Below are 19,749 nucleotides of genomic sequence, written 5' to 3' on the forward strand. Positions count from 1 at the left end.
CTTAATGATTTCTAGAGCTGCCCATGTTTTTTTTTTTATCACTAGTAATGAAAATTTGTTTGAACGGATCACAATGTAATAAATGTTCTGCATGAAAATTATGGAAAATATTTTGTTTTAATTTTTTTTTAAATACCTGATTGTTGATTCTTGATACTAGCTTTAAAAAAAACCTTTAATTGTTATGTATATTTAAAAGCTTTAAAATTGCTCATGACTAAAAAATATTTCTTCAAATTTAATTCAAGCATAATGATTGATAGTTTTTTCTTCTTCTTCTTATTCTATTGTTGCTTGAGAAGTAACCAAAAATATTTTTATATGCTGTTTATTAGTAAAAGTCTTTTTAAGTTCCAAAATCAGTTATAATTACTTATTTATTTATTTGTATTTTAGGAAGCCTTTTCTGTAAATATGGATGTGATCAAAAGCTATATATCAGGAGCTTATGAGTTTGCTGGGTTTTCAAACTTTACATCAAAATTATCTGGTAGGAATCAGAAACTGTTAATAAGTTTTGAACCTAAAATATCTGCAGAAGATGTGTTGCAAAGGGATTCAATATACAACTTTGGGCAGCAAAATAGTGTTCTTATTACTGACAAGTGGGGCCTGCATCCTATAGTTGGAATGGTAATTTTATATTGTTATATTTCTTATGCATTAACTTGAAGCAGTGGCGGATCACCGCATAGGTGCATGAGGCGATAGCTGGGGCCTCCAAAAAAGCAAGGGGCCTCGTAGCTGCGAAGTGGACTATCCTCAAAACCAAAATTTTTTTGTTTTGAGGATTTTCCGCTGACAGCCATAATTTTGAGTGGAAAATGCTCAAAACTCATGAAAATTGATATTTAATCATGAATTTTAGGTGCGGGCTGATTGCTTCCAATAGGGCCCCCTAACGCTTAGGGGACCCCTGGCTTCAGGTGCCTTTGTTTGGATTTTCCTCTTTCTTCCCACAATTTCAGCATAAAATTGTGTTTTTAAATCCTCGACAAAATTATTCTGATAAAATGCACAGTTAGTCTTGCTAGCAATCCCGGATCTGCGTACCCGCATACCCCGAAGTGCAGGAGGAGGGGACACTGCCTGAAAGGGCCCAACGTCCCAAGAAATTAAAAAAAAAAAATAATAATAAAAAAACTAGCACTAAGTTCTTATTAACGGTACGAATGTACACTGCTGGTCTCTGGGAGTGGCCCTACACAGTTTTTGCAGGGGGCCCCAAAAATTATAGATCCGGCCCTGCTTTCTAGAAGAACTTTTCCCGTTCCAAGTAGTTCTTTGACCACTTACTAGTCGGCTTCGTCTGAATAAGGAGTATGCATCTTGTTTTAAAAAAGCACTATTGATATACACATGATGATATTTGCCCCCCCCCCAAACAAATGATAACCAGTCGTCATTTTTGTGTCAGTATTATATCAGTCCCTCAAAATATACCAGTCGTCATTTGGGCGATTTTACGCCCGAGTCGGTGTTTATCTAAATAAATAAGGGGAGCAGACAGCAGGATTTACAACATGGGGTGTAAAACTCAACCTTGGAATGATCACTTTTCTTGACGAACAATTATATTGCCTTTCCTTATCTAGAATGCTGAAGGGAGAAGAGACAGATCTGTGGGGGGTCCAGATTGAAGTCGTTTTCACACGCCGGGCACAGCTATGTTTTCTTTCTTTACTTTTTGCAAAGTTTCCCGCTTTCCCACCAGTAACCAACCCGTAACAAGATAGTTTTATGACGTATTTAGTTAAATAAGTCATTTGGAAAAGGCGGGAATTTTTTCTTTTTTTGGAGGAAGAACGAAGAACGTTCAACATTCGCTGTTTTGATTTGATTCACTCGTGCTCGTGAACGTACTTTAGCTCTGTGTCTTCAATCAACGACAAGACCATTCCTTTTGAGATAAGTTTAATATGTTTTAATAACTATTTAATTTTTTGAATTATGCTGCAATCTTAGTGTTAAATGATAAATTTCGAAATATAATAGGCTACAATTAAAGTGGTACAAAAGATATTGCTTTTGAAAAAAAGAATATACTGTTAATTCTTCTTTAAATTATATTTCCATTACAGAGAAAAAGACCCTTTGTCAATTCATTACAAATACGCTTTATAAAACTACTATAAAAATTTTAAATGCCTTTGCAGCGAAAGTAGTTGATTTTGAGTGTCCTCCTTCTTTCACTGGTGCCATTTGTTTGTAATATATTTTACAATTTCAACTTCATTAAGATTGATTTACTTATTAAAGACAAACGTTTTATATAAAAACTGTAGTTGGTACAAACCTAACCTGATAGCGTCGTAATGCAATAATTAAGATCTGCGTAGCTTTAATGCTGCCAGGTTAGGTTCTCCCCAACTATTGAAGTGTTTTCAGTTCAGGAGTGTACATTAACATTTTCCATGTACTAAAGAGCATGTTTCACTGCTTCAAAAAAGAAAAAAAAAATGATGGTAATGATTATAGAAAAAAAAACATAGACTTTAAGATCTGCTTGAAAACTTCTGAAAAATCATTATTTTCAAACATTAAAGGAAATTAAATTATGAATTTTGAATTTCAGAAGTATATAAATATTTCAGGAAAAGTAAAAATATGAGAGTAAGAATTTCACTTGGATTCATCATAGTTGCGCGCGAGCTCATTATACTTTTCTCCTCATCACCCTATTTCTTAGCGTACGCCTTAGGATTACCATCCGGAGGAATCCGAAGGCCGATGAAATCTTCAGAAAATACTCGAGCAAGAGTCCCCGAACAGACTTTTTCTTTAATATCATAAAAAAATTAAGATTTTTAAACAACAGTTAGAAAATATTTAAATGGTATAGCCCAAGAATATAAAATATTACTGAAGTTTTTAAGACCATAGTTTTGAAAAAAAATTTCACGGAAGAGCCCAGCACCTCTTTCCCGTAAAATTTTTTATCATGTAAATTTTGTCTGCAATTGCGTTTTTGAAACTTCAATTTTGAAATTGGGAAGGGGGGAGGGGCAGAGAATTGATTTCGATCTATTTTTTTTTTAAATGACTGGGGGCACTCCCTGGGCTCCATCCCTTATCCCTAACGTTAATGGCCTATAATCGCGTTGTTAAAGCTTCAATTTCTACTACTTTCCGCTGAGACAACTGCCCCCCCCCCCAAACATCAGCAAAGAAAGTCTAAAATGGTGTTTTTAACCCTTCAAGTTTCAAAACCCCCGGACCCCCCTTTCCTTAGCAGATCAGAAGTTCTCTCTTTCTCTTTCTCTCTCTCTTTTTTTTTTTTTTTTGCTAAGTGACTCACCCTTCTTGGACTTTTTTTTGATGACACCACTAAAATATACTTGCATTGGGAAACTGGAGAAAACTGGGATTTTGCTAAATACCCAGGGGTAGGAATTGTTCCTGAAATTTTCTTAAAATTTCGAGTTTTGTCCTAAAATGTCTATAATGTTCACACTATATTCCCAACTTGTGCAGAAAAAAATGAAACTTTTCATGATGATATGCCTGTATTTTAGGACAAAATAAACTTCGTAGACCTTAAGAATTTTTTTTTTAAAGAAAGAGAGAAAAACCTTTGCTGTTGCTACTTTTTTTCCTAGAGAAAGGCAGGGGGGGATGCAGTTAACAAAAACAAATGCTCAATATAAAACTGTTTTATCTATACTTTCTAAATCTTGCAGTCATTCCTCTTCTACAAAAAACCTATAAAATAAAATAAGAACTCAAATGTAAGCACTTGGTTCAAAAAGTATACTTAAAACAAAAGTTAAATGTTTTGTCCCCAGGTGTACTGGGAAGATTTATTTTTATAGTACTTACATTGCGTTGTAGTCTGAGCATTAGCTTGTTCTTCCAATACAAAGAGTTTGGTGCTTTGTGTTTCTGTTCAGTGAAGTTCGATAATTTCTTGCATATATAATTTTTAAATTTAGTCACTAACTTTTTGTTTTAAAAATGTGAATAGTAATTTGTTTTATTAAAATGCCATGGGAAACGAAATTCTCTTCCTCGTGGTTGAAAAAGCAGGCAGAAATAGATGCAAAATTAGCACATATGCAGAAAGGGATGAATTTAAAGCATTTTATTTTCACAGGTATTGTCTCATGCTGCTGCGGCGAGACATAAGAGGTTGACAAGTAGCTTGAAAAATCAAACTGTATTTTAAATTCCATGTTCTTTGTCTTCTACTGAAAACAAATTGATTATGATGAAGCAATCCAAAGTTTTTATTTCGAATTCACTCCACGATAAAATTTCGTAAGCGGAGGTTTTCTTATAGTTTTAGTTGTCATAAAAAACAATTATTCATTTGCATCTTCAAATGGTTTATCTAGAATTTACAGGGATATTTTTGATGATTCTGAGACACTAAAAAGTATCAGATTATCTGATAAAAAGAAAAGTATACAATAAATTTTGGACTTGCACCTTGCACTCTAATTTTAATCCCTCCTCATTAAGGACATTTTTTTCAACAACAACAAAAAAAGTAAAGAAGCAATTGGACATATGTACATTTATTTTTACTTCATACTGATCACTGTGTTAAAGAATAAAAGATTGAATGCATTGTATTGTAATTTTCAAGATTGAATTTGAAACGTTTTATCATCCAGTGCGAAAATCAAGCTTATAAATTACTTTTAAGTTAAAAAAAACTTGATATTTGTTGTCGTAAAAATTACTAAGCTTTTATCAAAATTGTGTCCTAAAATTTTTGAAATCACCACTCCGACCCCTGTAAATGCCAGAAAGCGGGTCTCGGAGAATCTCTCCCCCCTGTACTGACTAAATTACGAACAAATATAGGAGGCAAAATTTTTCACTATAATGTTTTTTTTTTTTTTTTTGTCAGAAATGTTTTTTTTTTCCCTGTTAAATAAGAATGTAACTGTCCCCTCCCCCCACAAAGCTTGTTCGTGTATCCAAAAAATAAAAAAAGTTATAATTTCCAGTATTGTTAATATTAGTAAGACTCTATTGTTTTTGTTGTGAGGGCCTCGGGATCAGGCTGCGCCTGGGGCCTCACAATCCCATGATCCGCCACTGACTTGAAGCTTCAAAGTCGGTGGCGGATTTACTAGGGGGACGGTGGGGGCGACCGCCCCTCTGTATCCTTCATTTTCTGAAAATGGTAATATGAAATTGAAGAAATTACTTGCAATTGCTACTATTTCAATCAATAAATTCTATAAATTTGCTTTAACCTTGTTTTAAACAGTAGTGTAATCAAGGATGAAAGGCGTTACCCGCTTTTTAATTTTAACACAAGCTTACCCCCTCCCCCCCTTTTTTAAAACTTTAATAACACTGCGCAGCAAAAAAAAAAAAACTCTTCAAAATGCTTGCTGATTGTTACGTATAATGACCACTTGAATCCAAATACAACTGCCGTTTGCCCCCTATACGTCCCACTCTTTGGAAATGACCCCCAATTTTTTCAAGTTTTTGACAGTTTTATAGCCATTATTTTTATTTTGAGTTAAGGGGAGTGTTATATTAGCCATTAACACTCTTCTGAGAGACTAGAGAGGTGTAAAGTTCAAAAGCATGAGCAAGTTGGGAGATTTATGGGGGTATTCTCCCTTAAATATTTAGAAAGTCATCAAAACCTATCTTTTTTTCCATGGGGCTTGTTTTACAATGTTTTCACTTATTTTCGATATGAAACCAGAATATAGGACTCATGTTTGAGCTTCGTGGCCGAAAAAATGTTCATATTGTAAAAATTTTTTTCAAAGCATCATATTTTGCATAGCAAAAACCATGATCACTTATATGTAAAAATATTAGTTTTTCAAAGCTCTAAGGGGGAGCAAATTACTCCATGACATCTCCCCTACGTGAGGGGTCTGGGGGGGAGGGGTGGCTTTTACTGTTTTCAACCGCCACCCCCTTGAATATACTATAAATCCGCCCCTGCTCAGTCTTTATCTGTACCAATAAATGAAAAAAACTAATTATGCATCTCTAAACATCTTTTATCAACTTTTGCGAATCAAAACATTATGCAAACATGCTTAAGAGAGTAAGTAAAGAGTAAAATCTTTACTAATAATAAAAAAGGAAGTACATGCCTGTCTGTGTTTTACATGCGAGTAAGTGATTCATTGGATTTTCATGAAATTATGCGAAAAGTTAAATTATAGCTTACGGTTTGCACCTCAAAAGTATTTTTCCCCCCTAACTTCAAATTTATTCTTTTTTGTTTCAATTCTATTTCAAACATTTTGTATACTTGTACATTTTATGTTGTATCACCATTTGGAGGCATTTTGTTCAAAACTTCTAAGTTTGTTAGAGTAGGAATAATAATTGTTCCGCAAAATATTAACATTTTCTTGAGGGGAGGGGGGCTGACACCACAAATTACAGCCCCTAGCGACACCCAAGCTGGAAATGTCTCTGATTATTTCTATTTCGTGCAGATGATCGATATTCACTGCAAGATTAGTAATAAAAATTAAAGATGCATAAAGTTTCAGCTTTTTCCGTGTTTAGAAATTTGGTTTAGGTTTTACTTTCATATTTGAAAATTTGAAAGCAATGAAATCAATTCCAAATGATCATTTTCATGCAGAAAATATTACTTTGGTTTTGGTTTTATTGATGTTTGGATATTTTGCTTGAACTTTGAATATTCTATTGCCTTACAGTAGAAGACCATTATAACGCACACCTTGGGACCAGAGTTTTTGCGTTATACAGGTTTTGGCGTTATATAGGTCATTTCACAAATTTTTAAACTAATATTCAAAATATGTCTATGTATTAGCACTTCAGAATTAATTTTATCTGTAGTGAGTATTAAAGCACTAATTATACAATGAGTCATTCACAAATAAATACGTTTCTTTATTACAAGAAAGTGAAATATCCTGCTAGCTTCATGGTTTGCATAACAGCTGCATTTTCAAGAACCATATGGTATTTTCATTTTACTGTGAATCCTAATCTTCATTTAACAGCTTTGAATTAAGATGAAAAGATTTAAAACTGATTCAAAATTAATTTTCCTAACACTTTTTATGTTTGCAAGGCAAAACAGAGGGTTTTTTTTAACTTCAGAACTTATTGTTTACTTCTGAAAAGTTGTGTGGTTTATAGAGAATTGTGTTATACAAGTCGGTGTTATAAAGGTATTTTACTGTATTATCTATTTTTGCTTTATTTAATTAAATGTACAAAAATACAGATTTTTCTGCCATTTTCTAATTAATGAATGCTTTACTTGAGACCTATGCATAAATTATTTGAAAAATATTACACCCGTAAATTACTAATGGCCTTCTTTAAAAAACGATATAATTTTTGTTAAGAATTTGTCCCAATTACACAATTATTCTAAAAAGTATGCATTACAGTCATCATTAATTTTTCTTTTTGTATTATTTTTTCTTTAAGGTAGGTAGTAAGAGAGTTGTTTATCCTGACTTTGGAAGTACTGCAGCTGTGACTTGGTGGGCAAAAGTACTAAATAAAGTAGCTTCAAGCATAGATATTGATGGCTTGTGGTTGGTACGTAACGACATTTTATTAATTTTTGCATGGTCAAAGCAGTATGTGTTATGTTGTACTCTTTTTTTCATGTTTCGATTAAATATATTCTTTCTTATCAGAAAATAAATTCATCTTCCAATATAACTTATATATAACTTTTAATGCCATGTAAATAATTTTACTGTCTTTGAATCTTTTCTGTAAACTGGTAAAAGCTCTGTCAAATAAATAGTTTTAGTCACTTAAAGTTTTTGCTACTCCTTGGCATAATTAACAGAGCCTTGTTTTTAACAGTTAAAAGCTCTTCCAAGAAACAGTTATAGCTTAATTTTTTGCTATTCCTTGGTATAATTAACATGGTTTTGGTTTTATTGAACTATTTCTGGAGGTTTTTTACCTAATTTACAAAACACTATTTAAAGTTTACAGTAAAAATATAGAATCTTTTCAAAAGTTTTTGTTTTCAATAACAAAAGTTATTATGAGTACCAAGTATAAAACATTATGGTAAATTTAAAATGCAATATATTTGTATATAAGGAAGTGAAGTTCAAAAGTTTAGTCTCGAAAAAAAAAAAAAAAAATCAAAAATTGAGCATAAGGTGGATAATTCTTTAACCAGTTAAGAACCACGATATAAAATAGTTTACCTACCAAACAAAATTTCTTTCCTCTTAAATTCGATCGATGATATAACAGTTTTGTCCAAAGATAATTTATTCCATTTGAATAGTCAAAAAAAAAAAAAAAAAAACAGCTATTCCAAGCTATGACCAATCACAGAGTTGCTTTCTTCCTCCCTAATCCCTTTACCACATGCCGTAATTTTTTGCACTTCTGAGATTAGTGTTGTGTTTATAGCTTCTTGAATGCAACCGAGAGTTTTATTGTTTTTAATTTTAGTTTATTATACTATTCAAATTAAAAAATGTTTAGGTGTTTAACAGGAGGCCTAAAAGTAATGATTATCTTCAAAAAATAGATTTTACCAATTTATTATTAAAGAATTGCATATACATTACAATAAAATATCAAATTCAGAAATTATTAGCGAACACATTTTCAAATCAACATTTGCAAATGAATAATAGTAATTAAAATATATATATATTTAAAATGGAAATTTTAGCTTAAACTTGAGAAAAATCCATGTTTTGAGTGTTTTGTTCGAGAATTAAATATTGCAACAGAGTAAAAATTTCTATTTATTGCTAATCACCAAGTTTGCTGTTTGTATTTTTCTTCTTAAAACATCTCTCACATTTTTATAAAAATATATTTAAAAAAAATCAATTTTTTGAAGAAAATTACAAATTTTAGGAACTCCTGCTGGACACCTAAATACTTTTTAATTTGGATAAATATTTTTGTCATACACATGGGCTATAGGAATAACATTTCATCTGCATAATTCAAACTTCTGAAGAAAAAGTCAATTCAGCGTAGTACACTTTCAGACGCAAGTCGGCACGGGTTACCGTTGTTCAAATTATATGAAACTTTTTTTATAATTGTTTTGACCTAAAAGGAAAAATATAAGAGGGTTATGCTACTTGAAACATCGACTTTCGTTTTTTTTTTTTTTTAATGAGACCCTAGTGTACATCCTCAAAAGGAAATGTTGTGTAAAAAAGCAATGAGATATGGTTTTCTGCGAATAAATGTATTATACCAGGGCTTCCCAAACTTTATAGCCCTCAGAACCCTTTTGTATACCAGTGTTAAGTGTGGGCGCCTTTAAAAAAAAAGCTCTTGGGGGCTGCCCATGAATGATTTCATGCTTTTTTTCAACATGCTTGAACCCCTCCCTCATTTTCTACAGAGTATTGAATTTCACCTTACCTTTGTTACATTTCACACTGTTTTTCAAAAGCATATTGTTATAAAAAGATTTGTGATGTCTCTCTTGTTACCCTCCCCCTTCCCTTATCGCAAACTAAAACAACATCCCAAACATCCCCCCCCTCAAAGCGTGACATCATTTAAGGACGGCTCCTTGGTAGATAGTTTACAATGCCTAACTTTATTTGCAAATTCTGAAGCACAAAAATCAAATTGATCTGGCAGAAATCAACTGGTAACAAAACAATGCAAATTCATAATGGAACATCGAATTAATAAGAAGAGTGAGGTTAGTTTAGCTGGCACAATTTTACTATATTTGGTTTAACATTTGACAGGTTTAAAATATAGACAGCTTTGATATTTAGTTTTGCAGAGTATTTTTTGAACACATTTTGAATTCAGACACTTGTCCCCTTTTTTAGGACACTTTAAAGCACCCTTTTTTGGAACAGCTTTCAAGTTTCAAATCATTTCTAAGAACATTTTCCAGAACGGTTATTTGGTTCAGCACATGTTTTTACACTTCTAGAAACTCATTTGAGAATTGACTTATGTCTCTTCATTTGTAACACAGTTTTTGGTACATTTTACAGCACTTATAGACCATTCCTTTGATTTTACCAGTAATTTTTGCTGTTAATTTTACTGCAATATCATGGGGTAGCTGTGTATTGCCACTGGCAATGGACGGTTTTCTACCAGGGAAGGCCATCCTTTTTCTCAGCATTCTCGAAAACAACGGACCACCATTAATAGCAATGAAATTTCTGGTGTATCATGTTGAGACATTTTACTGATTGGTAAATTCAGAAAAATTTTGAAATAATATTTGCACGAAAGAAAGCTATGATTTCACAAGTGTGCCCAAATGTCTTATTAGTCTGTTCTCAAATGTGTTCCTAATCTTTAAGTTGACCAAATACCCCAAGCGGGGCACATTCAAAACAAATTTTAAGCACAATTTCTTCTTTATGGAGCAAATTTGGAACACATTTTAGTGCACATTCAGGCAACAGGGGAACACTTTTTCTGAATTTAAGTCATCCAAACGTATTTCCAATGTGTACTGGGAATTTGCAGTGTGGTAGGTGCATGGTATCTCGATATGTAGGGAAGTAGTGTTCAAAGGACAACTCCATATTTGAAGATGAAAATTCCGGTTTTCAAATATAAAACCTTATATAAATTTCACTTTTAGTGCTTAAAATTTTTTCCAAGAAGTTTATGGCGGACCCCCAATGGGTCCGTGGACCCTGTATTATACATTCCATTTTATATGAATTCTATTGCTTGAGATGTTATTTAATTGAAGTAAAACCAAACACAAATGATTTTAATAACTTTTATACATTATAAAACTATGGTTTTCACATATTTTTGAATGACTTTCTAAAATTAGTTAACATACATTCAAAATGGCCGTTATTTGAGACACGAGAGTTTTTTGAAATACTTTGCTTGTTAGATTCAACTAAACTTTTTTATGCTTCTTAAATGCCATGTTTTTGAACTGTAATAAATCATTTGAACTTTTCGTTTTAAGGTGAATAACTTTCCTAGAAATGATGTTGATGGTTCCATAAATGACTGCTTAGATGACAATCTAAATAGGCCACCATATCTTCCTAGTATGTGCTTAATTTTTCAATAGATACTAATTATATGTAATGCATAAATCTACATCTTAGAATACATATTTGTTATGTTAATGTTCAGCTTTATGATTAACAATGCTGCTAATTCATGCCAAATCTGCTTTAATCAAAGGATTGCAAGTTAAATTGTGTTTGTGCTGAAAATTTATCTTCTGTTACTGTCTTTAGGGTTTCTTGCTTAAGTTAAGTGATTTTATAACCAAATCTAATTCTGGCTCATGTATGTGTACTAAAAGTTTTGAAGTTTATGTTTGTTCTGGATAATAGTTTCCACGTGCATCAATCAAAACTACACTTCTTGGTCTGGATCAAAAAATAAAGCTGTCTGCAGGCTCAGCTGGCCACTTAAACTAAGTAGTGATAGGTTTAGGGACTCTGGAGTGTAGTGCAGTGCATGCTTGTGTTAATCAGTGAATTCCCATTACAATGAATACTTTGATACAATGAAATATTTGTTACAAGGAGCAAAACTTTCAATCCAATTTTAAAACCAATTAAGGTAATGTATTAAAAATCTCGGTTAAAGGAAGTGATTTTTTCTTCAACGAAATGAATGTTCTTTCTTAATGCTGTTTTCAGAAACTAAGAAACAACTTTCACAAGCTATAACGTAAAACTCTGTTTGTACTTTCGAAACAGAGTCGTTCAAGGAAAATATCCGTTTGTGCTGAAATGCGAGTTGATGTGTGACGACAAAAGCTAGTGTTTAGCCGTGCTCAGTTGATTTCTGCACCAATTCTCAGGCACCCTGCAAATTCTCAAGGGGGTCAGCAAGTTTTAAATTTTTCTTGTGGTCAGTATAAATGACATTCACAAATTAGAATATTTTATACTAGCAAAAATACCCGGCGTTGCCTGGGTCAGTAATAATTATGAGAAAAAATCGTTACTTGCTTTTGTTTTCTGGTTTAAGTGAAAGAATTTAAAACACATCTTTTTGACGTGATTAAAAATCGAGTTTCTTCCTTACCCATAAAACTAAAATCAGGGTTCGTACGGGTCATGGAAATCCTGGAAAGTCATGGAAAAAAAAATAACAAAATTTCAGACCTGGAAAAGTCATGGAAAATTGAAATTTTCATTGAAAGTCATGGAAATTTATTTCAAGTCATGGAAAAATTTCCTGGACAAAGAGAAAGGAACAGTAGCTAAAGGAACATTAGAAAATTTGAGTGATTTAACAGTATAGCACAAAAAAGCTATTAACAGTGGAAAATTGAACGATCCAAAAATCAAATCTGAATTTTGAAATCTCATTGCATCTACTTCTGTCGCAGCCCCTTGCCATTTTTTGCGATGTGATTTTCCTGCCTGGACATCACTTATTTTGAATTTTCTGTTATTTTCAACACTTCTTATGTTTCATATTCTGTAGTAGCAAAATTTCATGTTCTTAGTTTTGCCACGCCCACTCAAAAAAAAGCAGTTCAATTGTATGCAAATTCGATTCCATCACTCGTAAGGACTTCATTATTATATTTATTAGAGTTTAACTTAATTTGTTAAATGTTTTAGAAAATAAAGATCTTACGTCAGGCGATAGAATACAGAAAAAGAGGAATTCTAATGTTCTAAACCAATAGTGCTCAATGTACGGCACGCAAAACTAATCCATGTGACCCACTGCTATGTTCAATGTCGGGAATTAAACGTGTTCCTGAATTTCTGAACCTATTAATTTATATGGATTTGAAAGTATGCAAATTTGAAAACAAAACAAATATACTTTTGAATCAGAAGATTGATTCATTACTGAATGGTGTTTTCAAAAAATATCTGGTTTAGAAACATAAAGAACTAAACTATGTGGCTTTACTTCAAAGAACCAAAATACTGTCAAGTTACGTGGATGATTAAAGGCACTGTTGATACCAAAAGGTAACTTTTGAAGGAAATTTATTGAAACTTAGTGATGACTCAATCAACCTTGTCCCATTCAATATCATTCTGTCTGTTTAAAAAAAATATCAGACATTTTAGCATCATCATATTCGCTTCACTGCATTTTTGATTTACTTAAATTTATATGATGAAGACAAATAAGAATAGTTTAGTTTTTTAAGTGTGCACTTATATTTTTTAAATTACGAGTAAGTGCTTCAATGAGGCTGTGGCATTCATATAGATGTTTTGCTAATGCTCATTTCCAAATATTGCCAAGTTTGAGATTAAATAGTGTTATTCGCTTCGTGTAACAAGGTCATGAAAATTTTCATTGAAGTCATGAAAAAGTCTTGGAAAAGTCATGGAATTTTTTCATCCAAATAGAGTATGAACCCTGACAGGGTTCATACGGGTCATGGAAATCCTGGAAAGTCATGGAAAAAAAATAACAGAATTTCAAACCTGGAAAAGTCATGGAAAATTTAAATTTTCATTCAAAGTCATGGAAATTTATTTCAAGTCATGGAAAAATGTCCTGGACAAAGAGAAAGGAACAGTAGCTAAAGGAGCATTAGAAGTCTTGAGTCATTTAACAGTATAGCACATAAAAGCTATTAAAATTGGAAAAGTGAAAGATCCAAAAATCAAATCTGAATTTTGAAATCTCATTGCATCCACTTCTGTCGCATCCATTTGCCATTTTTTGCGGTGTGATTTTACTGCCTGGACATCACCTTATTTTGAATTTTCTGTTATTTTTAACACTTCTTATGTTTCATATTCTGTAGTAGCAAAATTTCACGTTCTTAACTTTGCCACGCCCACTCAAAAAAAAAGCAATTGAATTGCATGCGAGTTCGATTCCATTTTTCGTAAGGACTTTATTATTAAATTTATCAGAGTTTATCTTAATTTGTTGAATGTTTTAGAAAATAAAGACTTTAAGTCAGGCGATAAAATACAGAAAAAGAGGGATTCTAATGCTCTAAAACAGTAGTGCCCAACATATGGCACACAAAACTAATTCATGCGACCCACTGCTATGTTCAATGTTGGGAATTAAACGTGTTCTGGAACTTCTTAACTTATTAATTTATATGGATTTGAAAATATGCAAATTTGTAAATAAAACAAGTATACTTTTGAATCAGAAGATTGATTCATTACTGAATGGTTTTTTTAAAAAAGATCTGGTTTAGAAACATAAAAAAAGAACTAAACTATATGGCTTTACTTCAAAGAACCAAAATACTGTGAAGTTACGTGGATGATTAAAGGCACTATTGACACTAAAAGGTAACTTTTGAAGCAAATTTTTTTAAACTTAGTGATGACTCATTCCACCTTTGTCCCATTCAATGCTATTCTGCCTGTTTTTTTTTAAAAAATAACGGACATTTAAGCATTATCATGTTCGCTTCACTGCATTTTTACTTTATTTAAATTTACACTATGAAGACAAATAAGAAGAGTTTAATTTTTCAAGTGTGCACTTATATTTTTTCCATTACGAGTAAGTGCTTCAATGAGGCTGTGGCATTTATATAGACGTTTTGCTAATGCTCATTTCTAAATATTACCAAGTTTGAGATTAAATAATGCTATTCTCTTCGTGTAACAAAGTCATGAAAATTTTCATTGAAGTCATGAAAAAGTCTTGGAAAAGTCATGGAATTTTTTCATCCAAATAGAGTATGAACCCTGTAAAATAGCAATAAGTATAAAGAACAAAATAGTATTGATTTAGAAATGAAAGTACTATATTTAAGCATATACAAATTTCCAAAACATGAAATTAATCTTCTCATGTTTAAAAAGATTAATCTGTTGATACTTTTTTTTTAACGTGGAGTCTAAAACCTTCTCTGTATTGCTATTGAAGTACGAAGTTTTAAAAAAAATATATAGCCGCGCTCGTAATCCCCTTATACTTGCTTTAGTTATTTTGGGAAATTTCAATCATTGTGGGCTCTTGGTGCGATTTTACCGAATTTGCGGGAATCGTTTTGGGATACCTTCGATGATGCTCCCTCCTTCTTTCCTTACTTTGTAAAACGATATGATATTGATGATATATCATATCGATACGATATGATGTAATATGATATTTCGTTACAGAGACATTATCGCCAGGTGCTGAGATACTTTTGGTCACCATAAATTGGCGCTAAAGAGTTTCATCCGAAATGTTTCCAAAATAAGTAGTAAAATTTGGCGATTGTTTGAAATTGTGCAAAAAGGAAAATTAATGGAAGTGTTTGTGCTGTTTATGGATTTGCCTAATTTAGTTGCTGGATTATTTAACACAGTAAAAAAAGTTTTTTAAAGAGTCTTTGATTGGCGAGATTTTGTTTACATGGTGAAAGCTGAGAAACATTATGACGTAGTCTTCGGCTTCAAAAAAGCGACGTTGAAAAAAACTGCCAAATGCATCAGCTACGGAAATCTTTCTGCAAAAGTTTTGGCGATCTGCTGGTTGATTGGATAATGAGTAAGTGCTCAATCAGCATAAATAATAATAAAAACCATTAATTACATTAAAGTTCCGTTTAAATGGAAAATGATCAGCCAAATCATATATTATTTGCCAATCTTGTGCAAAAATCTTACTTCAAGATTTGACTTGAGAAAAGCCTTGAACAGTCACGAAAAGCAAAGATAGTCAACAATACAACAATTGTCGCTATCGAGAGGGAGTTGAGATGATACACTAAATACTGTATTGAGTTTAGGAAAGCCTTCGAACATGGAACTAAAAAGCTCATAACTCATTTTTTATTCTACTTAGAAATTTCGAATAAGTGCCATCTTCAGCAGAAAAATCAGAGCTTCCGATGGACATATAATGTAAATATGTGCAAGTATTTTTTCATCCCTATATTAGAGAATTTACACAAAAATTGTATTTTATTGCTCCCCTAAGGGGGTTTTGCTCCCCATAACGGGACAAAAACTACCCTATGTGTTATTCTGATGCATAAGCTATATTTATTGTAAAGTTTCATCAAAATCCGTTCAGTAGTTTTTGCGTGAAAGAGTAACAAACATCCATACATCCATACAGACAAACTTTCGCATATATAATATTAGTAAGATTGTCCCCTTTGACCAAATCTCTTGAACAAAAAAACACTTTTCGTGAAGACAACAAATGAATAAAAGTTCAGTCTTAAATATTTTTCTCTTTATTTTTTCAGAATAAATAATGTGTTTGATTATATTTTAGATTGTTAGTAACAGTAAATGTTGCAGATTTAATTATATTCAAGAGTAGATTTGCAAAAGTAACTTTTTTATAAAAATAAAGTAAGTTTTAAGACGATTCTGTTACACTGAAATTTTTAATCGGTCCCTTTAAGTTCATTGCAATGGGATTTCACTGTATATTAATTTGTATTAATGTATTATTTTCTAATTGCATACTAATTTGTGTTACGTTAATTTCTATGTATTTTTACTTTTGTCCATACTTTTTTTTTGCTCTGTAGCTCCTTAACTTTTCATTTCTTTTTGATGTAGGTGTTTTTCGCAGCAAGACACTGTACCACAATACCCTTTGTCTGGATGCAATGCTGCATTGGAAGGATGATGCAATAACACATTATGATTATCATAACTTCTATAGCCTTTCTTCAACCATAGCAACTGAGCAGTTAGTAGTTATTGCTATTTCCTAAATTTAAAAACATTATGTATCTGAGTTTATGCTGAAAAAATAAGTGAGTTAAATGTAAAATCTTTTTTAAATTTTGAATTGTATAATTTTTTTACTTTCTTGTGAAAGTATCTAGGTTTGTTGTCACAACTGTTTAATTTCTGCTCTCTTCAAAATTTCAAACCAGTGCTTTTTTATCAAAAAAAAAAAAAAAATGCTGCTTACAGTGGAACTTAGTTATAATATCATTTAGAGGACCAGAATATTTATCACACTACAATAAGGTGACTTTATAGATTTGGTTAGTGCAAAAACAAGTGGTTAATGACTTAAACTTCAGTTAAATTAAACTTTTTATTTTGAAAATGCTTATAAAATCTTCACTTAACATTATAAAAATATAAAACATTAATATATTTTTTTTAATTTGAAATGCTACTTCATCAACGTTTATTACAAAGCTATTAAAATAACTTTTGAGAGAATTTTCTTCGAAAAAAATAATTCTTGCTTGTTTACATTTTATGCTCTATAATTGGCATTTAATATGATCTACAATATATAGTAGTCCGTTCTGTAGTAATTTAAAAATTTTGGTTCTGTACTTCTAGTTTCATTAAAATGTGAGACCAAGCTAATTAATTTCTGAGCATTTTTTACACATACTTCAATATCTTCTACTTCTTCAAATGCTGTTGGTTTCTTCTACTGTTAGAATTTCTGTAGCAGTTTCTAAATCGAAAATAATTTTGAAAGTTATTCATTCTTCATCAGGAGAAATGAATTTATCAAAATTTTCCTATTAATGTAAACCACTTAAATCTATATGAAAGGTTAAAATCAAATCAAACTCATTATATAATTGATCAACTTCTTGTTTCAACTGAAACAAAGCATGAGTGGCAAAAGGGGTTTTAAATGCTTTGCTCTGTTGTCTTTTCTCCACGCTTTATTCGGGAATCCAGAAAACACATTGTATTTGAAACCATAATTGTGTGCACACCTTCTCGTCATTCAAGCTATGTAAAATATGCATTAACATGAGTTTTCTGTTGAGGCATTTCTTTTCACTGCAGGGACCCCCGTACCTACCACAATTTGTGATTTAACCAGTTGGACATGTGAAGATAGCTCTGATGTTTTGATCCAGACCAGAAAACCAACAATCCCTGGTCCAGTACCTCCAGAGATATCTTTTCACTTGGAGGACTTTGTGGCCACCAGCATAATTAACATCCCCCAGTCACCATTAATGAAGACAGTAGATCTTCAACCGGCTAGGATTGAACCTGGGTCCCTCCGGTCCAAGTGGCCTTACCAATCAATCCACCATGGCCTGTTGAGGCATTTAAGGCATCTTATTACTCCTTGATCTATCAGCTGTTGCTTGCTTATGCTAATTTATGTATAAAATTCAGATTTGATTATTTTCAAACTTTGCACCGAAAGGTGAAGTGGACAGTTATCCACTGTGAATAACATGTTTCACTTCTTCACCCATCAGTCAGTAACCCTTCCCCCTCCCAATGACCATGAGCATCTGCCCCCCCCCCTACCTTTGAGAAAACCTTGCTTACAGCACTGCAAGCAAGCACTGTGATTCTTTCAATAAACTCCATGAATATTCTTTCTTTCTTTTCTTTTATTGAACCTTTCATTCTTGAAAAATTCAGTTTTATCTGGGTCAAGCTTACAGAACAGGTCAGTTTCTTCTGTATTGAAAATGCCACTGTCTTCATAATGTTTTTGAATATTCAACCAAATGTTGTTTTTTAGCTGTTTTCCATCCACATTGTTCACTGCTCCTCAAGTTGTATGAAGTGTTATGTAGTGTTACATAAGCAGTCAATCGAATCACTTGAGCAGTAAAGGTTTCATAGTTCATTATATAGGTATACCGTAAAACGGGGGAACATTGTTCCAAAAAATGTAAAAGTTTTTTTACTGATTTTCGGTTTCAAATTGGCAACTTGCCCACCTGTTTACTGTTGTCTTCTACCTAGTTGAAAGAAATTCTGCATTATCAACCACTTGGTCACTGAAGTCCTCGAAAATCAGTAAAAACTTTTTAGAACAATGTTCCCCCATTTTACAGTACTTATTATGTTATAAATGCGCTCAAGTTTTAAATTACATGTTTCAGAGCATTTAGCGTTATTTATGCCACGAGAAGAAAATTAATGTTGACTGACTCAACATTTGTTGGAAGTGGCCAATATGCTGGCCATTTAGTTAAGGGACTCAAATGTGATTGGAAAGGCTTGAAGTCTTCTGTATCGATAATTTTGAAATTAAATTATCATGGAATTCCATTTGTAAGTATTATTTTTAGTTTTATCTTACATAATTGATTTTCAAGTATTTTAACTCCAAAATAAAAGGTACTAATTAAAAAATTTAAAATTTGTGTGAATTTTTAATATTTAGTTCTTAAAATTTTAAACCTCATATTAGAGCATTGAAAACAGTCTAAAAACAGGCATATAATCAATTTTGTCATTAGTTTGTCATTGAAAGTTTGTTGTGAATGATTTTTTTTTTTTTTTTAATTTCAAATTGGCATAAAAGTTAATACAAAAATTGTGTGTTTTGCTTGAGCATACAAATCTAATTGTAATAATAATTCAAACCATAATGTTATTTAACCATTTTGATACAGGGGAAACAAAGTGTCAAAAAGAAATTTTCTCAATTAATAATATAGTTTGGTTTGACTGCTGAATTGTTATTGGCAATGAAGGGAATAATATTATTTTCTTGAAGATATTTTTTGGTATTAGGATGACTGCTTAAAAATCCCCATTAGTATAAGGACAACAGCTTTTAAGTAGTCTCTAATAGTTCCTCTCAAAATCCTTATTGGAATAAATACAACTGAATGAATGAAATTAAAGAAAGGGGGTTCAAGAAACCAAGTACTGGGACCAGATGTCTATTGTACTAGTGCCCAAACAGAAGTCTTAGAACAGACCAGTAGCTGAAACAAAATTCAGCAAACACCTAATAGGAATGCTATGATCTCCGATGGTTAAAACAAATGAGGACCAAGGTCTTTAAACCTATAGGCAAAAAACCACTTCAGAATCACACATGATGTGAGAGTTTCCTCAAGAAAGAGACATCCTCAGAAAGTTGGATCCTTACTGACACCTATTAAAGCAAAGTGCCACTTTAATGTGCAATGACTAATAAGAAAACTAAAAGACTTCC

General features: G+C 32.0%; 1 protein-coding gene across 1 annotated transcript in view; it reads left to right on the plus strand.

Moving 5' to 3' along the window:
• LOC129216387 (sucrase-isomaltase, intestinal-like) overlaps positions 1-19,749 on the plus strand; it is a 131,206-nt gene that overhangs the window by 71,174 nt on the left and 40,283 nt on the right. Inside the window, 6 exon segments of the mRNA XM_054850602.1 lie at positions 397-633; positions 7,405-7,518; positions 10,889-10,977; positions 16,082-16,091; positions 16,421-16,536; positions 18,683-18,854. Coding sequence (XP_054706577.1) covers positions 397-633; positions 7,405-7,518; positions 10,889-10,977; positions 16,082-16,091; positions 16,421-16,536; positions 18,683-18,854 — 738 coding nt within the window.

Source organism: Uloborus diversus, chromosome 2 (assembly GCF_026930045.1).
Source record: "Uloborus diversus isolate 005 chromosome 2, Udiv.v.3.1, whole genome shotgun sequence".
Classification (NCBI taxonomy): Eukaryota; Metazoa; Arthropoda; class Arachnida; order Araneae; family Uloboridae; genus Uloborus; species Uloborus diversus.